The sequence below is a fragment of the Manacus vitellinus genome, unplaced genomic scaffold (genome assembly GCF_001715985.3).
Source record: "Manacus vitellinus isolate BGI_N305 unplaced genomic scaffold, ASM171598v3 scaffold_45_pilon, whole genome shotgun sequence".
NCBI lineage: Eukaryota > Metazoa > Chordata > Aves > Passeriformes > Pipridae > Manacus > Manacus vitellinus.
The window spans coordinates 5,148,198-5,161,829 of NW_021940571.1; the positions used below are offsets into that span (position 1 = coordinate 5,148,198).

A 13,632-nucleotide genomic window follows, 5' to 3' on the forward strand; every position below is an offset into this window, starting at 1 on the left:
AGCCCGGCGAGGCTCTAGTTCAGTGAAACTGCAGTAGTCACCCGTTTCCATATGATTTACCTGCAATCAAATTTCGATTCAGCGTGTGGCTGCTGCCCTTTGCAGACGCAGACATCAGAACCGTGTGTTTCCCCAGCTGCAGACTCAAAGGACGATGTTGTACCCAAAAGGAAGTAAAATGGAAGCAGCACAAGGTGAGATCAGGGGCACTAAAGTGACCCCCTGTACATCTGTATAGGGTTTATCTCTCCCTCTTTTCAACCTGTCTCCACAAATTGTCAGGGAGTGTACACTGTGGCACAATAATTTTCACTTCTGTCTATCCACAGGGGCTGCATCCCTCACACCCCATCTCTGAGGTGGCAACCAGTGCTCTGAATCCTTGTTGGTATCTAGATTGACCACAAAATCACAGAATGGTTTGGATTGGAAGAGACCTTAAAGCTCATCTTGTTCCAACCCCCTGCCATGGGCAGGGACACCTTCCACTAGACCAGGTTGCTGCAAGCCCCATCCAATTCAGCCAAGAAAGAGCTTTATGCCGTTTTTCCAGGTGCACTCACACACATGTGTACACCTCCTCTACCATTCCTAGCTGCAGAGCTTTATTTAAGGGTAGACATATCTCAAGCATGGTGTGACACAACATCAAGTTACTCTGCCTGTGCCTCTGAATGTGCCTGTTCTCTGTAATTTGCTTTCTGTAATCGTGCAAGGATTAGCCTTAGTGCCTTGTCCATAGCCTAATTTGGATGATATATTTTTGCAGTTTCACTGGAATCAGTATTCATCATTACTGCTCTTAAACTGTGAGACAGTTTTGTAGCAAGTTACTCAACAGTTGCTAAATTTTATGAGGAATGGCTACAGATTAATTGCAGTTGAAAAGGAGAAAGAGCCTAATGTACTTCTCACTTTGTCTATCCAGCTGCCTATATAGCTGTGTTATATGTTTCTGAAAAAAAATCATGGGCTTTATGCCACCAACATACAGTTAGTTCATATTAGAATTATGTCCCCAATCTAATTTACATGACATTGCTTTATATTAAATAAGTACCTCTGTAGTTAGGATGCCAAATACTTTGCAATGTTATAAATAATTATTTCTCTCTTTTTTTTTTTTTTTTATTTCTTTTCCCTGACCAGTGGTTTCAGCTGCAGGATGTTGATATTTGCCAGAGAAAATGGCCTGATGCTATAAATGTGACTTTTCTATATAGAGACCATCCTTCGTTCTCATGAAATGCTTCCAGTTTTTGCTGAGCTGTATCTTGTCAAAAATGATCATTTCCTTTTTTTTTTTTTGAAAATCATTTATTCCTTATTAAAATGATACCTGAAGTATGATGTATGTGTCAAAATCAAGTTCAAAAGTGAGGTAGCACCAGGTTTGTGTACTCCAGACAACTTGAGCTTGTAATGCAATGATTTAACACTTAATTCCTGGTGTGTTGAGTGATGAGCCACTTGGATGGCAAGTTGTGTTTTGAATCCAGCAACATCGATTTCCTTCTTTTAAGGGTATCACGAGTCAAGGGCTTCTCTGGTTGCTTTTCCTGCATGGGGACAGGACCAGAAAAAAATGTCATCTGAGAGAGAAGAAAAGCAGCTTTAGTTTTCTGATTCTTTCTGATTTCTTTGGCAATTGCAGGCCAAATTTGATGAAATATAAAGAAGTCATCCCATGAACTTTGCATGATAATGGATTACTGCCTCTGCTTTGCATATGCTAAAGGACAGTGGTGCAGATAGTGGTGATAGAAGAGGTAAGAGCTGTGAGAGAAGATGGCTTTAGGCTCCCAAAAATTGTCTGCTAGCCCTCAGCTGCAGGAACATTAGTTTTACATTGCCAGCAAGATAAGAGTGAAGTCACTGGTCTTATTGGAATGAGAGAAATGGAGAGACAGAAGCAGAAGTTAAGTACTTTTTTATTCAGTTTTATCCACTAGCTGGATGCATGAACAAGCCAGATACTAAAAAATAATTTAAAAAAACATATTATACTGGACATTTACCTTTCATGGAACCTTAAAATATTGGCGTTTCTCTTCAGTAGCTTCAAAGCTGTATTGAGTACTGGAGATGAGGTAGAAGGGAGTTTCTATTTATGGAGTTTTGAGGTCTCTCTCCTATGTTCCATTCTTTCCATTATCTCCCCATCCAATAAAAGTTCTAATTCTTGTTTATATCATTGTTTGTTGTCATGGAAATGTCCAAAAGCTTTGAATATAGAATGATTATGTGTTTATTGTGGAGAGAAGAAGAAACTGGAAAACAGACTCCGAGGTAGAGATTCATTTTAAAATGATGCACCTTCAACAACTCTAGAGAGGAGCAAATGCAGGTTTTTTATTATATCCAGGGACAAAGGGTGTTTTGCCTGCTATTATAAATGTGGTTTAGAACAGAAGGTAGCACCTGGTGTATGCTTTCAAAGGTTATGGTTTAGCAACCATCATCCGTGAGGAGCACTGATGAAATAGCGGTAATCCAGCTTAATAATGTAAAACCCAGAATGGGTTCAAATTACTTTACAGTTGTTTATATGGCAGTATATATCTGCAAGCAGACTTCAAAACAGTGCTAGTTTATTATCAGCAAAGCTGTGCTCTGAGGTCACTAATTCAGAGGCAGCTGTTCTAGTCTCAGCTTTTGGCTGTGCTTCAGCTCACTGTGTCACCACGTGACACCCTGGGCATTCCTGTCCCTCTTTATTAGACTCATTCACCAACTGGAGAAAGAACAGGGTCCCTTGGTGTGGTGGTTCCAACTCCCTTGCCATAGGCAGGGACACTTTCCACTATCCCAGGTTGCTCCAAGCCCTGTCCAACCTGGCCTTGGACACTTCCAGGGATGGGGCAGCCACAGCTTCTCTGGGCAACCTGTGCCAGGGCTTCACCACCCTCACAGGGGAGAATTGCTTCCCAATGTCTAACCTAACCCTGCCCTCTGTCAGTGTGAAGCCATTCCCCCCTGTCCTGTCACTACAAGCCCTTGTTCAAAGTCCCCCTTCAGCTTTCTTGTAGGCCACCATAGGGCCTGGAATATGCTTTCAGGTCTCCCTGAGCCTTCCCTTCCCCAGGCTGAACAAATATCTTCTACTGTAGTTTGGTATAGGTAAAGATCAGGTATTTCCCTACTTAATAAGAATTCCCAGTGCTTAAATAATTGCTAAAGCCCAGAAACATGAGAAGAACCTAAAGGGAAGTGCTCAAAATTTTGTACGCTCTGGTCACAAGATCATTTTCAGGGATTTCTTCAGCACACTGCTTCCAGATGTTGTTCACTAACTGAGGTCAGGAAGCCAGTTAGATGGGATTACACAACATGGCATTGCTCAATGGTTTGCAATTTTGTCCTTTGCGTTGCAACCGTTTGTGGCATTTAATGGACTATATATGATACCAATCAATGTCAGGGAAATTATTTACAACAGGGTTGTTGTGGAAGCCATAGGAGAACAAACACCAACAATCACCACAAGACTAAATAACTATTTAGTAAAAACATTTTATATAAAAAGCATATAGAAAAATTTACAATATTCACACATTAATGGAACCCACATCCACAAATAAAAATTTGCTACATTTGCTATTCAACATAAAATGAGATGAAAGGTATGACTCAGGATATGATAGAAACAGAACTTACTATGTTTTTCCAATCTTCTTCAAACGTGTCCTGTCTTATGTTCCTTGATAATGACCCATCAAGATAATATCTGTCAAGCATGCTTTTGGATTATTCAGAAATGATTACCTGTATTTCCTGTTGTGTTATGTTCTGCATGCAGAGACCACAAATATGTACATTTAGGTAACAAACAAAGGTAAAGCCAGGGAGCATTCCTCCAGTGACAACGGGCATAGTGTTAATTGAGAGTTAAGGACAGTACATAGAGTAAGAAAATCTATTTGTAATAGTTTGTCTTAGCATCAGCTACAGGTTTGTGGAGTCCCCCATGGATTCCTTCCAGTCCCTTTTAGCAGCCACGACTCCACATTACACAAATTGGTTCTTAGCCATGGGTAGGGTTTCTGACTCTAAGCTGCCACCAGCACTTTTTCACAGTGCAAATAAATTTTCATTCAAATAAGTTCCTAAAAAAGCATTTCTTTAAAAAAAATTAAAAATTATTAATATAGTAAATTTCTAAAAAAACCACCTCAAACCTGACAACGTGGGCCAGTCCGGTGCTGAGATTGGAAGGCTCTGTCCATTTGCAAGGAGAACCTACAAAAGTCATTTCTCCAAGACAGCAGACATACAGCTACGCAGGGAATGGCTCTGTTCTCCCAGCCTTTTCTGGCAGGCAGAAAATTCCTGAATTAAATACTGAAATCAGAAAGAAAACTGCAAAAAATATTCTCTGTTCTCTGTCGAAACAGATGATTTCAGAAGGAGGCAAACCAAAGTGTTTCAGTAAATGGTGAAGAATTTCACATATTTGATTACCACTGAAAACAGTGTGTGAGACACTGTTAAACCAGCAGGCAAAAGTTACAACTCTTTATTTCAGGCTTACAGCTGTGTGTTTCTTTGCCCTAATCTGTCTAAAGGAGGGTATTCCTGAAATTCTCTCTCTTGCTGCTCCAACACAGGTATTTAAGTCAACCAACATACCTTCTTTTCTGAATGGCAAAATAAATGCAGGGGCTCATGTCTATTAATTTCCTCTTGTTGACTGAGTAGTAAGATGAACGAGCATCTTTCCTCGTGAGGCCCATGTGCAGGGGCTGCTCGGGGATTTGATTACCAGAACGTGCAGGTGAACGTGAGGGTTCCCACGGCAACCTTGGTGTATTCAAAATAGACAACCAGACTGTCTACTGGCATCATTCTGTTGATGTAAAGTAGCATTTGCAGAACTGTCTTCCTTTTCCTCCGATTTTTTTTGTTTTCACTTTTACCTTCTCTTCCCCCCTTTTTTCTCTGAATCTGGGCAAAATGTGTTCGTGGTGCAAATTGCTGTCGCTCCACTGACAATGCTGCAGATATGCTGATTACACTAGTTATGCTGTGAATCCAGCCCACAGAACTTGAACTTTCAAATCTTCTTAATATAAAATAGTTCTTCTTGAAAAGTTAAAAAATATAGTGGCCATTTAAAAAAAAAATTATTTAACAAAACTATGAAAAAATTTCACCCGTTCCTAAAAAAAAAAAATCAAATCAAAGCATAACAGCATTACCTAAAAAAGCAGCATTTGTTAAAGTATGGATAGTTGTGCCTGTTTTCCTAAAAATGTTATTCATTGGGGTGTGTTGTTCTGCATTACATTCTACCAAATAAGACTAGTACAAATAAACACGGAAGAACCACGTCATCCTTAATTTGTGGCAAATTTCTCATAGAATTCAGTATTTACAAAAAACCACCTTTTTTTCCTGGATCAAGTACTTGCTGTTAACAAGTGTAACAGCAACTATATCACTGAACTTACTGGAAGCCTGGTGAAATGTTTGCAGCACAGTAATTAAGTAAACAGGCACTGTTATAATACATTGATCAAAAAACAGATTGATTTCAAAAGCTCTTCTGTGCCATTTCAGCAGCTGTTTTTATGTACAATATCGCAAATAAGACAAGACTAATGTGTTTACTCAAGAAACGATCCTAAAAAAACCACTTAAGCAAATACTTAATTTCAAGCATGTGGATACCCTTAGTCAGGCTGTTCATGTGCTTAAAATTAATTAGGAGCTCGAGTGTTTCATGAGATGAGATGAAGATGTGCAGCTTGATTTTCTGATGGTCTTTTAACTTCTGTAAAACTCGTGTTCAAACAAAAACTTGCAGAGAAATTCCGTGGGCACTTGGGAAGCAGTATGTACAAAGGCTCCTTACAGGAGCTGAGATATTCAAGACAGGGTCCCAATGGAGACCACAAGTAAAATTTGATATCCTGTCTCAGCCTTGAGTAAGCGGACCCGGAACATCCGCCACCCCACCTGCCGCAGCTGAGCTGGCGTGGAGCATCTCTGCTGGTGGTGGGTGCTTACCTGCCTGGGGTTGTGGCCAAAGGTATCATCTGTGGGGTGTGAAACCCTCTCACATCCCCAGCCTGGTGGGGCAGTGGTGCCTGTGCCTGCACAAATCAGTGCCAACCACAGCCAGCTGCTGCTGCTCTTCCCGGCTGGTGGGGGAGAACTCGGCACGCTCAGACCTCGCGATGAGTGAGCTGAGAAAGGGGAGTCTGCTACTGCTGGTATTGATACAGTTTTTGCTTATTATCCCCTATTTTACAGGAATTTTAAGCTGGTCCTGAATAGGGAAATTGGGTCCTTTGGAAGCATGATTTTTGTCTTTTAGCCGATCATGAAGGCTCCAAAAAAACTTGCTTCTTTCTCCATGTCAACTAAGTCGCTGTTACTGACAGAGACAAAAATCCTGTCCTGTCTTTTCAGCTCAAACACACCACCTTGGTAGGTGGAATAAAGCCCATATTCCGCCTTCTTAGACCAGCAGCTTGTTCTTGCACTTTTCATGAGCAAAATGGGCTCAGGGTAATTCGTCAGTCTGTAAATGTATTGAACAAGCTGTTTGGGGTTCCTGATTTGTCCCAACGAATCCGAATCCTCGTTCTCATCTTCACGGAAGCGAAAGTAAATTTGTGAGTAGATGTAATAAAAGCCCGTCTGGGGTATCACTAACTCGCCATTTCTCAGTTCCACATTGTAAAGGAAAGAGTGGGTCTTCCTCGACGATTCCCAGTTTATTTTATGTCCAAAGCCTTTTCTGGGCAAGAAATCTACTTGAGGAAGGTAAAAGAGAGAAATGTTAACTTAAAAACTAGATAGAGAAGTCAGGTGTCTGCTGGTTGAGGATAATAACAAAGTAAGGAAACCTGCTCTTCACAGTGGTTCATTACATCCATTCTCACAACAAACTGACAGTCCACAAGTGAGCTCTGAGATTTATGTAAGAACATGAACTGCCTTTTCTTTTTTTTTAATTTTTGTACCCCCAAATAAGAGAAAAAGTGATGTTGTTACTTAGAAACAAAGTTAAAACAGCCATTAGTGTCTGATACCCTCTGAAGCTGCAGAAACCCTACCAAGTCCTTCATTAACATGTCCTGAATGTCATCTCTCCTGTCTGTGTTGCATTTCTAATAGGTCTGTCACCATAGCAGCTGAGACTCCAACTAACAGAAGGAAGTGGAAAGAAAGAGAAAAACTTAATATTAGAAAGAAGGACACTTAATTTTTTTCCCCTAATAAAGGTTCCAAAAGAAAAATTAGGGAGGCACCCAGAGGAAACGGGCTTTATCACTGTTGGTTGAGAATCAGCAACAGAATCAGCAGAATCAGCAGAAAAAAAACAGAATCAGCAGAAAAAAACCAATGTCTGCGACAAGATGACTTTTTCATGATTTGTTTCCTACACTTAACTCAATACAAGCATTAAAAAGTGTAGGTAAGCATGAGACTAGCAATGGGAGAGTAATTTCTGTGCTCTTTCAGGTGTTTTAGAGGTTTTTCCTTACAGCGTGTGAACAGGGAACTCCTCCGGTTGTTGCTGCCCGTCAGATGAGCCGCAGCCCCGTGGATGGCACCACGTGGCTGCTGCCTGTCGGTGTGTGACAGTGCCAGAGTTCTTTCAGCTAAGGGAAGACAAGAAAAGAAACCCCACATCAAAAGCAAGACATCAGAAGCACATCTGTCCCATCTGACCTGATTTTAAGGAATAGGTAAGTCATTTTTTTAACTAATTAAATCATAGGCTGAATGCTATCTATTGGCTAATAAGGCTCAAATTCCTTTTTTGCTCTTGCTCTCCTTGAAATGTCTTTATATGCCTCTTTGTTCTTCTTTTTCTCCTTCTCCCACCTTCAAGTTATCGAGACAAAATAACACATAGTAGTGTATTTTATGGTTAATTATTCCTACCTTTCACTCTGAACTTCCACTTGTATGTTGTAATGCTTTTGCCCAGGATCTTTAGAGCTGCATGAACTTCAGCAGAGCTATTCCTTAACTGACCTCTGCATCCAGCAGCTCTGTGCTGCTTGTTCCAGGAGCTGGGATACTGGGAAGACTATTTAAATGTCCCCACAACTCCATGGGACTGAGGCCTAGAGGCTGAGTCCTTTCTATCCACCTTGGTTACCTTGCTCTAACCACTTGACCATATTTTTGGCTCCTGAAAATTTACCTTCTAGTAATACGGAATCATTTTTTGGTGACTTGATGCCAGTACAAGATTTTAGTCAGTTTCTGTACTTAAAAATATTTTGAGTTGCTACACATCAGGTACCACTAGCAGCTTCTTTTTGTCACAAGTAATAAAATTATTATACCGTTGATTGCAGATATGTTTTCCTCGTAGCTTTTCGACATAATCTGCCAAAACACACACAAAAAAGAAATTAGTTTATCAGCTGAAGGTGACAGGTGCTTATAAAGACACTGCTCTTATAAGCTCATGAATAAAGTGTATTCTCGATTTGATCAACAAGCAAACTAAGCAAAGCCTATTAATTTCTTATAATAAAGTATTTCTACATTTACATCTTTTATATCATGAGATAAATGGGAAAACATTTACAAGAGAGCTCAGGCATAAGTCTATCGGAAAATTTGACCTCATACTTCTCTCAAATAAGAAATACTGTACTAGCACCAACTTCCATTTGCAGAACACTTGGCAGTGTGCACTTTTGTGGGGTCTTAGCTCTGAGAAATTAAATTCATTTTTAAAGCTGTACCCACCTATCTACGCTGTTAGGCAGCATATATTACTTTGTGCATTCCCCTCCTTTATAACTGTTTGCTGACTGCTGAAACAAACCAGTTTGGTTACAAATGGTGGTGGAGCTGCAGCAAATGTGGTGATGGTTGGAGATGATTTACCTGGGTGACTAACACAGGCCCTGTATTGCCACTTACTGATGGGTTCTGCGCTACCTGATTTTGTTTATCTAACTATCCTATTATTATTACTATTATCATAATTATAATTGTAGTAATTTATTATCTCTGGCACCCAGGCTACCTTTTTTTTTAAGCAATCAGGGAGCTAGGAGGTATAATAGATGTGTAAATGTCCACCAAATAAAACATTTTCTCTATGAAGAAGTTTAGGGACTTCACTGGCAGAACTTCCACCAAAGGAGCCAAGAGCTCTGAACACAAACAGAGGATCTGTTTTGGGCTGCAAGATTTGCCAGGTAAGTTTCAGCCAGAAGTGGAATTTTATGGATGAGCTTTATGTGCTGGAGATGGGATTTTGAAAACCATTCCAGAAGATTTTAGACTTTCTGATTTTTACAGCCAGAATGATTTTCTTCTCTGTAGCCAAAAATTCTACGTGTTGTGTGCAAGTCATGCAGGAGATGCTCTCTGAATGCTGTGCTGGGAAGGTGCTGTGCCTGATGCTGTTGTGCTCACTTGCTCTTTCCCACTACATTACACAGCTCATGACCAGACCATTCCTCAGGCACCTTTGTACCTCCCTCTGTGTTACATTTAATCTCATTTTCTCATCTCAATCTCCCTGTGTTTCCAAAAGGGCAGTGACAGCTCTGCTAGCACCATGATCTGTACGGTCAGGTTGAAAGCAAGCTCAAGTCAAACACTTCTACCCTTATGTATTTCAGACAAGCCCATCTATCACTGAAATCTGCTTAGTAAAAGCTGACTGTCTTTGCTTTATTATTTACTGAATGTAGTGAAACCACTGTTATGGGGGTTTTTTGGTCTTCAGTGTAAGTGCTTTGCAGATGAAGCTGTGGTCTGACTATTGCTTTGCAATAAAACAACCCGAGAGCCTCCTTTATTCTGCTATTAGGATTCTTTCATCTGTAATATCATCAAGCACGGTGTTCCCAAATACCTTTTTAATTAACTTTCCCAGGTGCCACTTCACTTGCCAGCAGGGATCAGCTTCTCTGTCTTCACTTTCAATTTCATCCAAGTTTTGGATGGAATTTCCGATTTCCTCCCCGGTGAGACAAGCGATGCCGCTCTTGGAGTACGTGTCCTGGAGCTGCAGCAGAAGGGAAAGCCAGGATTTTTCACCCACGATGTGTCTGCAGATGTCCAGCTGTGGTATGTCACTATATTCACTATGCTTAGGAACACACTTCCCTTTCTTTAAAGCATTTCCAAGTATGGTGCAAGTAGAACTATATAAACAACATGAGTAATTCATCCTGATTTGTCATATTTAATTATGATGGCATACCTAATATGCAAAAATATGCTTGTTATCTCCATGGGCATAAATTTGATATCCAGTACTTAACTAAATAGGCTTTGTGAAAATTCAATACCCAAATCCCTAATGTTGTGAACTCTTTAGTTGCTCTAGTTCTGTATTAAAAACATTTTTTTTGCACAAGGGATTTTTTTCCCGCAAATTATTGAGGATGAAATCAAATACTAGACCTTAAAGGTATTTTCAATGCTGTCTTTTCAGCCAATGCCATTTATAATCCAGACCTTTGCTATTATATATCCATACCAAATCATCCCCATATCCAGTCTGGGGTCTCTCCATAACTGCACTTGTCCTAATAGTCCAGGACAAAGTCCAGACAACTGAAATGACATTTGAGTCCAAATATAATTATAATGCTGGATGCTCATGACATGGACCCATGTTTATATTGTCTAGTCATAGAGAAAACACATTTATTTTCTGATAAAGAGAAATGAGTTTTTAACAGATTGGCAAAACTCTGCTTGGCTCCAAGGGGATCTGACTGGGAGAGCTGATATCCTAGTGGAAAGCTCTTCCCAAGCTCCCTGCGGATGCGACACACAGGACTCCAGCTGGCGCTGTTGGTTAATGTGGGAGCACAGAACCTGTGCTGGCTCCAGCATCCAGCCCCTGTTTCCCTGGAACGGGGCTCCTGCTGCATCAGCTACAGACTGGTCAGGCTTGTTGAGCCAACAAAGCACTACAAGGACTTTGGGAGAAACAGCAACAAACATGCAGAGCATTCAGCTGGAATTCTGGTCTGCTGGTAGCATTTAAATTTCACTTCATTGTGTTAAAGAAGCTTGGTTTGGTTTGCTAAACAGATACATTTATTCTACGAGTTTCGGTTGTCCTTGAGAGAGGGGTATTGAAAGAAACAAACAGATCTGAGTCACCTCCTCCATACTGCATGCTTTTCCTGTCTGTTAGTAAACAAGGCGTTTAGGAAGAGATTTTCCCGCTCCAGGAGGAGGAAGAGGAGAATTCACCTCCTTAAACTCCGACTTTCAGTTTGCAGCAGCAGACTCCACTGAGCTTCAGCCTGTACTTGTATTTTGTAGCAGAAGGAAAGGGGCCACCACTATGAGTGTTTGTGAAGGTTTCTGTGTCTTTGCCAAGGAGTATGGACATTCTTAAATCAGGTTTCAAGATCTCAAAACCATTAATTTTATGTGCTCATTAAGGTAAAGCTGCACTTAAAACTAAGGGCTCTGACAGATTTAACTATACAAGGTTCTATAACATAGTAGTTTGATGAGTTTTTAAAAAAAGCAAAACGTAAGCAGTTGTGAAGTTACTGTTTATTCTCTTGGCAGATCTGTTACAGCCCAGCTCTCAGCTTTGCCCTCCCATCTGGAAGCAAACAGTCCTGTGCTTTTGCCTCTTCCTTACCTGCTCACTTTTCCCCAAAACAACTTTACTATCCTGGCACTGGAACAGTATTTTGCATGCAGTTTGAAATCCTCGTGGAATGCAACCTTGCAGCAGCACAATATTATTTCTGTTGTAAGGCTTATTCAAATGAGGTTTAACTGTAGTACTGAAACCTGTGAGAACTCAAGTCCTGCAGGAATCTTGTAAAGCCTCTCCTATGCTAGGAGTGGTTAGTAGACTGTTTTTGAAACAGAAGGAAGCCTGAGGATATTGTCCTTGCAGCCCTATATCCTGAAGCATAGTGAACTTTATTGTCTCAGCACTTCCTCCTAAAGCAAAACTGTTAAACAAATGGTCATACTCCTATACTCAGGTCACTACAGCTGTAGAGGAAAAACCCTCTTAGTTATTCAGCATGCTTTTTGCAAAGCTAGAAATGTCTGCAGTCTCTGCAGCCACAGTAATTTGGTGAAGGTGTAGCAATGCAGGTATTGTGAACAGCAAAGGGAAGAAAAATGGGCAGACCAAAATCACAGCTTATCTTTTGAGATTTATTCCACATGCACCATGTGGATGTGGGGTAGCAGACTGTGTGCTTACAGATAAGCTTTCTCCTTGTTTATTGTGCACCAAGTGGCACATGCAGGAATGTGTGCTTAAGGTACCCCCTCCAGAGCCAGCAACCTTAGCTTTTAGTCCAGCAGAACTTTAGTGTGGACAGATTTAGCCCTTCACCCCAAATGCAGGCTTGTTATTCTTCAGAAGCACTGAGCTGTATTTTGGGCAAGTACCACAAGATGTGGTTGTGTCTCAGGTGTACATGTTTGAATAAAAGGAAGGGAAAGATAAGTGTGGTTACTAATTACTTAGATTGGCAAGCTTGTGAGCAAAGGACTCTGAACTGTATGCATGAAGGAATGAGGATACCTTTATATATTTTTCTTTGTTAGCAGCATTATGTAGCCTGGTTCCATAAAGTCAACACATTTCTGTGACTTCCCCATTTGACCAAATATGGGACAGTCACAGCCGTGAAATCTGTTTTATACATTTCCAAAGTACGAACACTGACTCACATGTACAATACTGCAAACCCTTTGCCTCACAGAGAACTCTGACATCTCAGAAGACTCTGCCTATTAAATCTGATGTGGAACAAATGCATGCATACCATATGTTATTAATAATCATGTAATTATGCATTATTGAATGCAGTAACTTACATTTCTGCAATACTTTCTGAAGTTGTGTGTGTATAGAACACTTACCTGCAGTTACTTTTACTTTTGTGCCCGGAAGAACAACATACTGATACAACTTACAGCAGGGCAGTAAATTTTGGGTAAGTCACTCATGGAAATCCCAAGTACTAGTGGGTCCATGGAAAGAAGGGCCACACATATAAAGGCTCCTGGGACTATCAACTAAATGTAACTTTCTTGGAGTGTACATGGTCTTTTGCAAGAATAGTTAAGCAGCCAGGAGAAGAAAGAGCTAAGCAGCAGGGAGAGGAAAGAGTTAAGCACCAGCTAGCAGGCCTGAAGGGTGGCTGCAAGGAGACCAAAACATCTAGACTATACAATTGCTATTTTACAAGTTATTCTGGGGAATTCAGTGGTGTTTGCTGTCTGGTGCAGTTCCTTTGGCATTAGTCACTGCCTTAGAACTATGTATTGTCCTACAGGATACGTCTAAAAGGCACCTCAGCTTTCCTCAGTCCTTTCCACCCATGCCTGTCCCACTGTCCAGCCCTCCCAGCGCTCCTGGCGCTCCTGCAGCGCCGGCGGGCAGCGCAAAGCGATGAGACGACGAATTTGCGCGCTAATGAAAAACACATTTGCCTCTTCGCTGAAAAAATGCATGACTTTGTTGTTCGTTGTTTTTTTTGTTTTTTTTTTTAAGGCAAGAAAACTTTGCAGCCGTTTTTGCTTTGAACTCCCTTCCCCGCGCACACCCACGGCGGGCCCAGACAAAGGAACGGGCGCGGGGAGCGGAGCTCTTTATCTGCGGGGAGCGGGGTGGGGGATAAACCCCGGCCCAGGGGG

At 41.0% G+C, this 13,632-nt stretch overlaps 1 protein-coding gene across 1 annotated transcript in view; it reads right to left on the reverse strand.

The window, feature by feature from the left end:
• Nucleotides 1–3,497: 3,497 nt before the first annotated feature.
• The window catches only part of TNFSF10 (TNF superfamily member 10), an 11,549-nt gene continuing 1,414 nt past the window's right edge, over nt 3,498–13,632 (reverse strand). Inside the window, exons 2-5 of the mRNA XM_029962324.1 lie at nt 9,845–9,997; nt 8,310–8,352; nt 7,497–7,613; nt 3,498–6,761 (exon numbers count right to left, since the gene is read on the reverse strand). Coding sequence (XP_029818184.1) covers nt 6,316–6,761; nt 7,497–7,613; nt 8,310–8,352; nt 9,845–9,997 — 759 coding nt within the window. The 3' untranslated portion in view covers nt 3,498–6,315. The remainder of the gene's footprint in view (nt 6,762–7,496; nt 7,614–8,309; nt 8,353–9,844; nt 9,998–13,632) is intronic.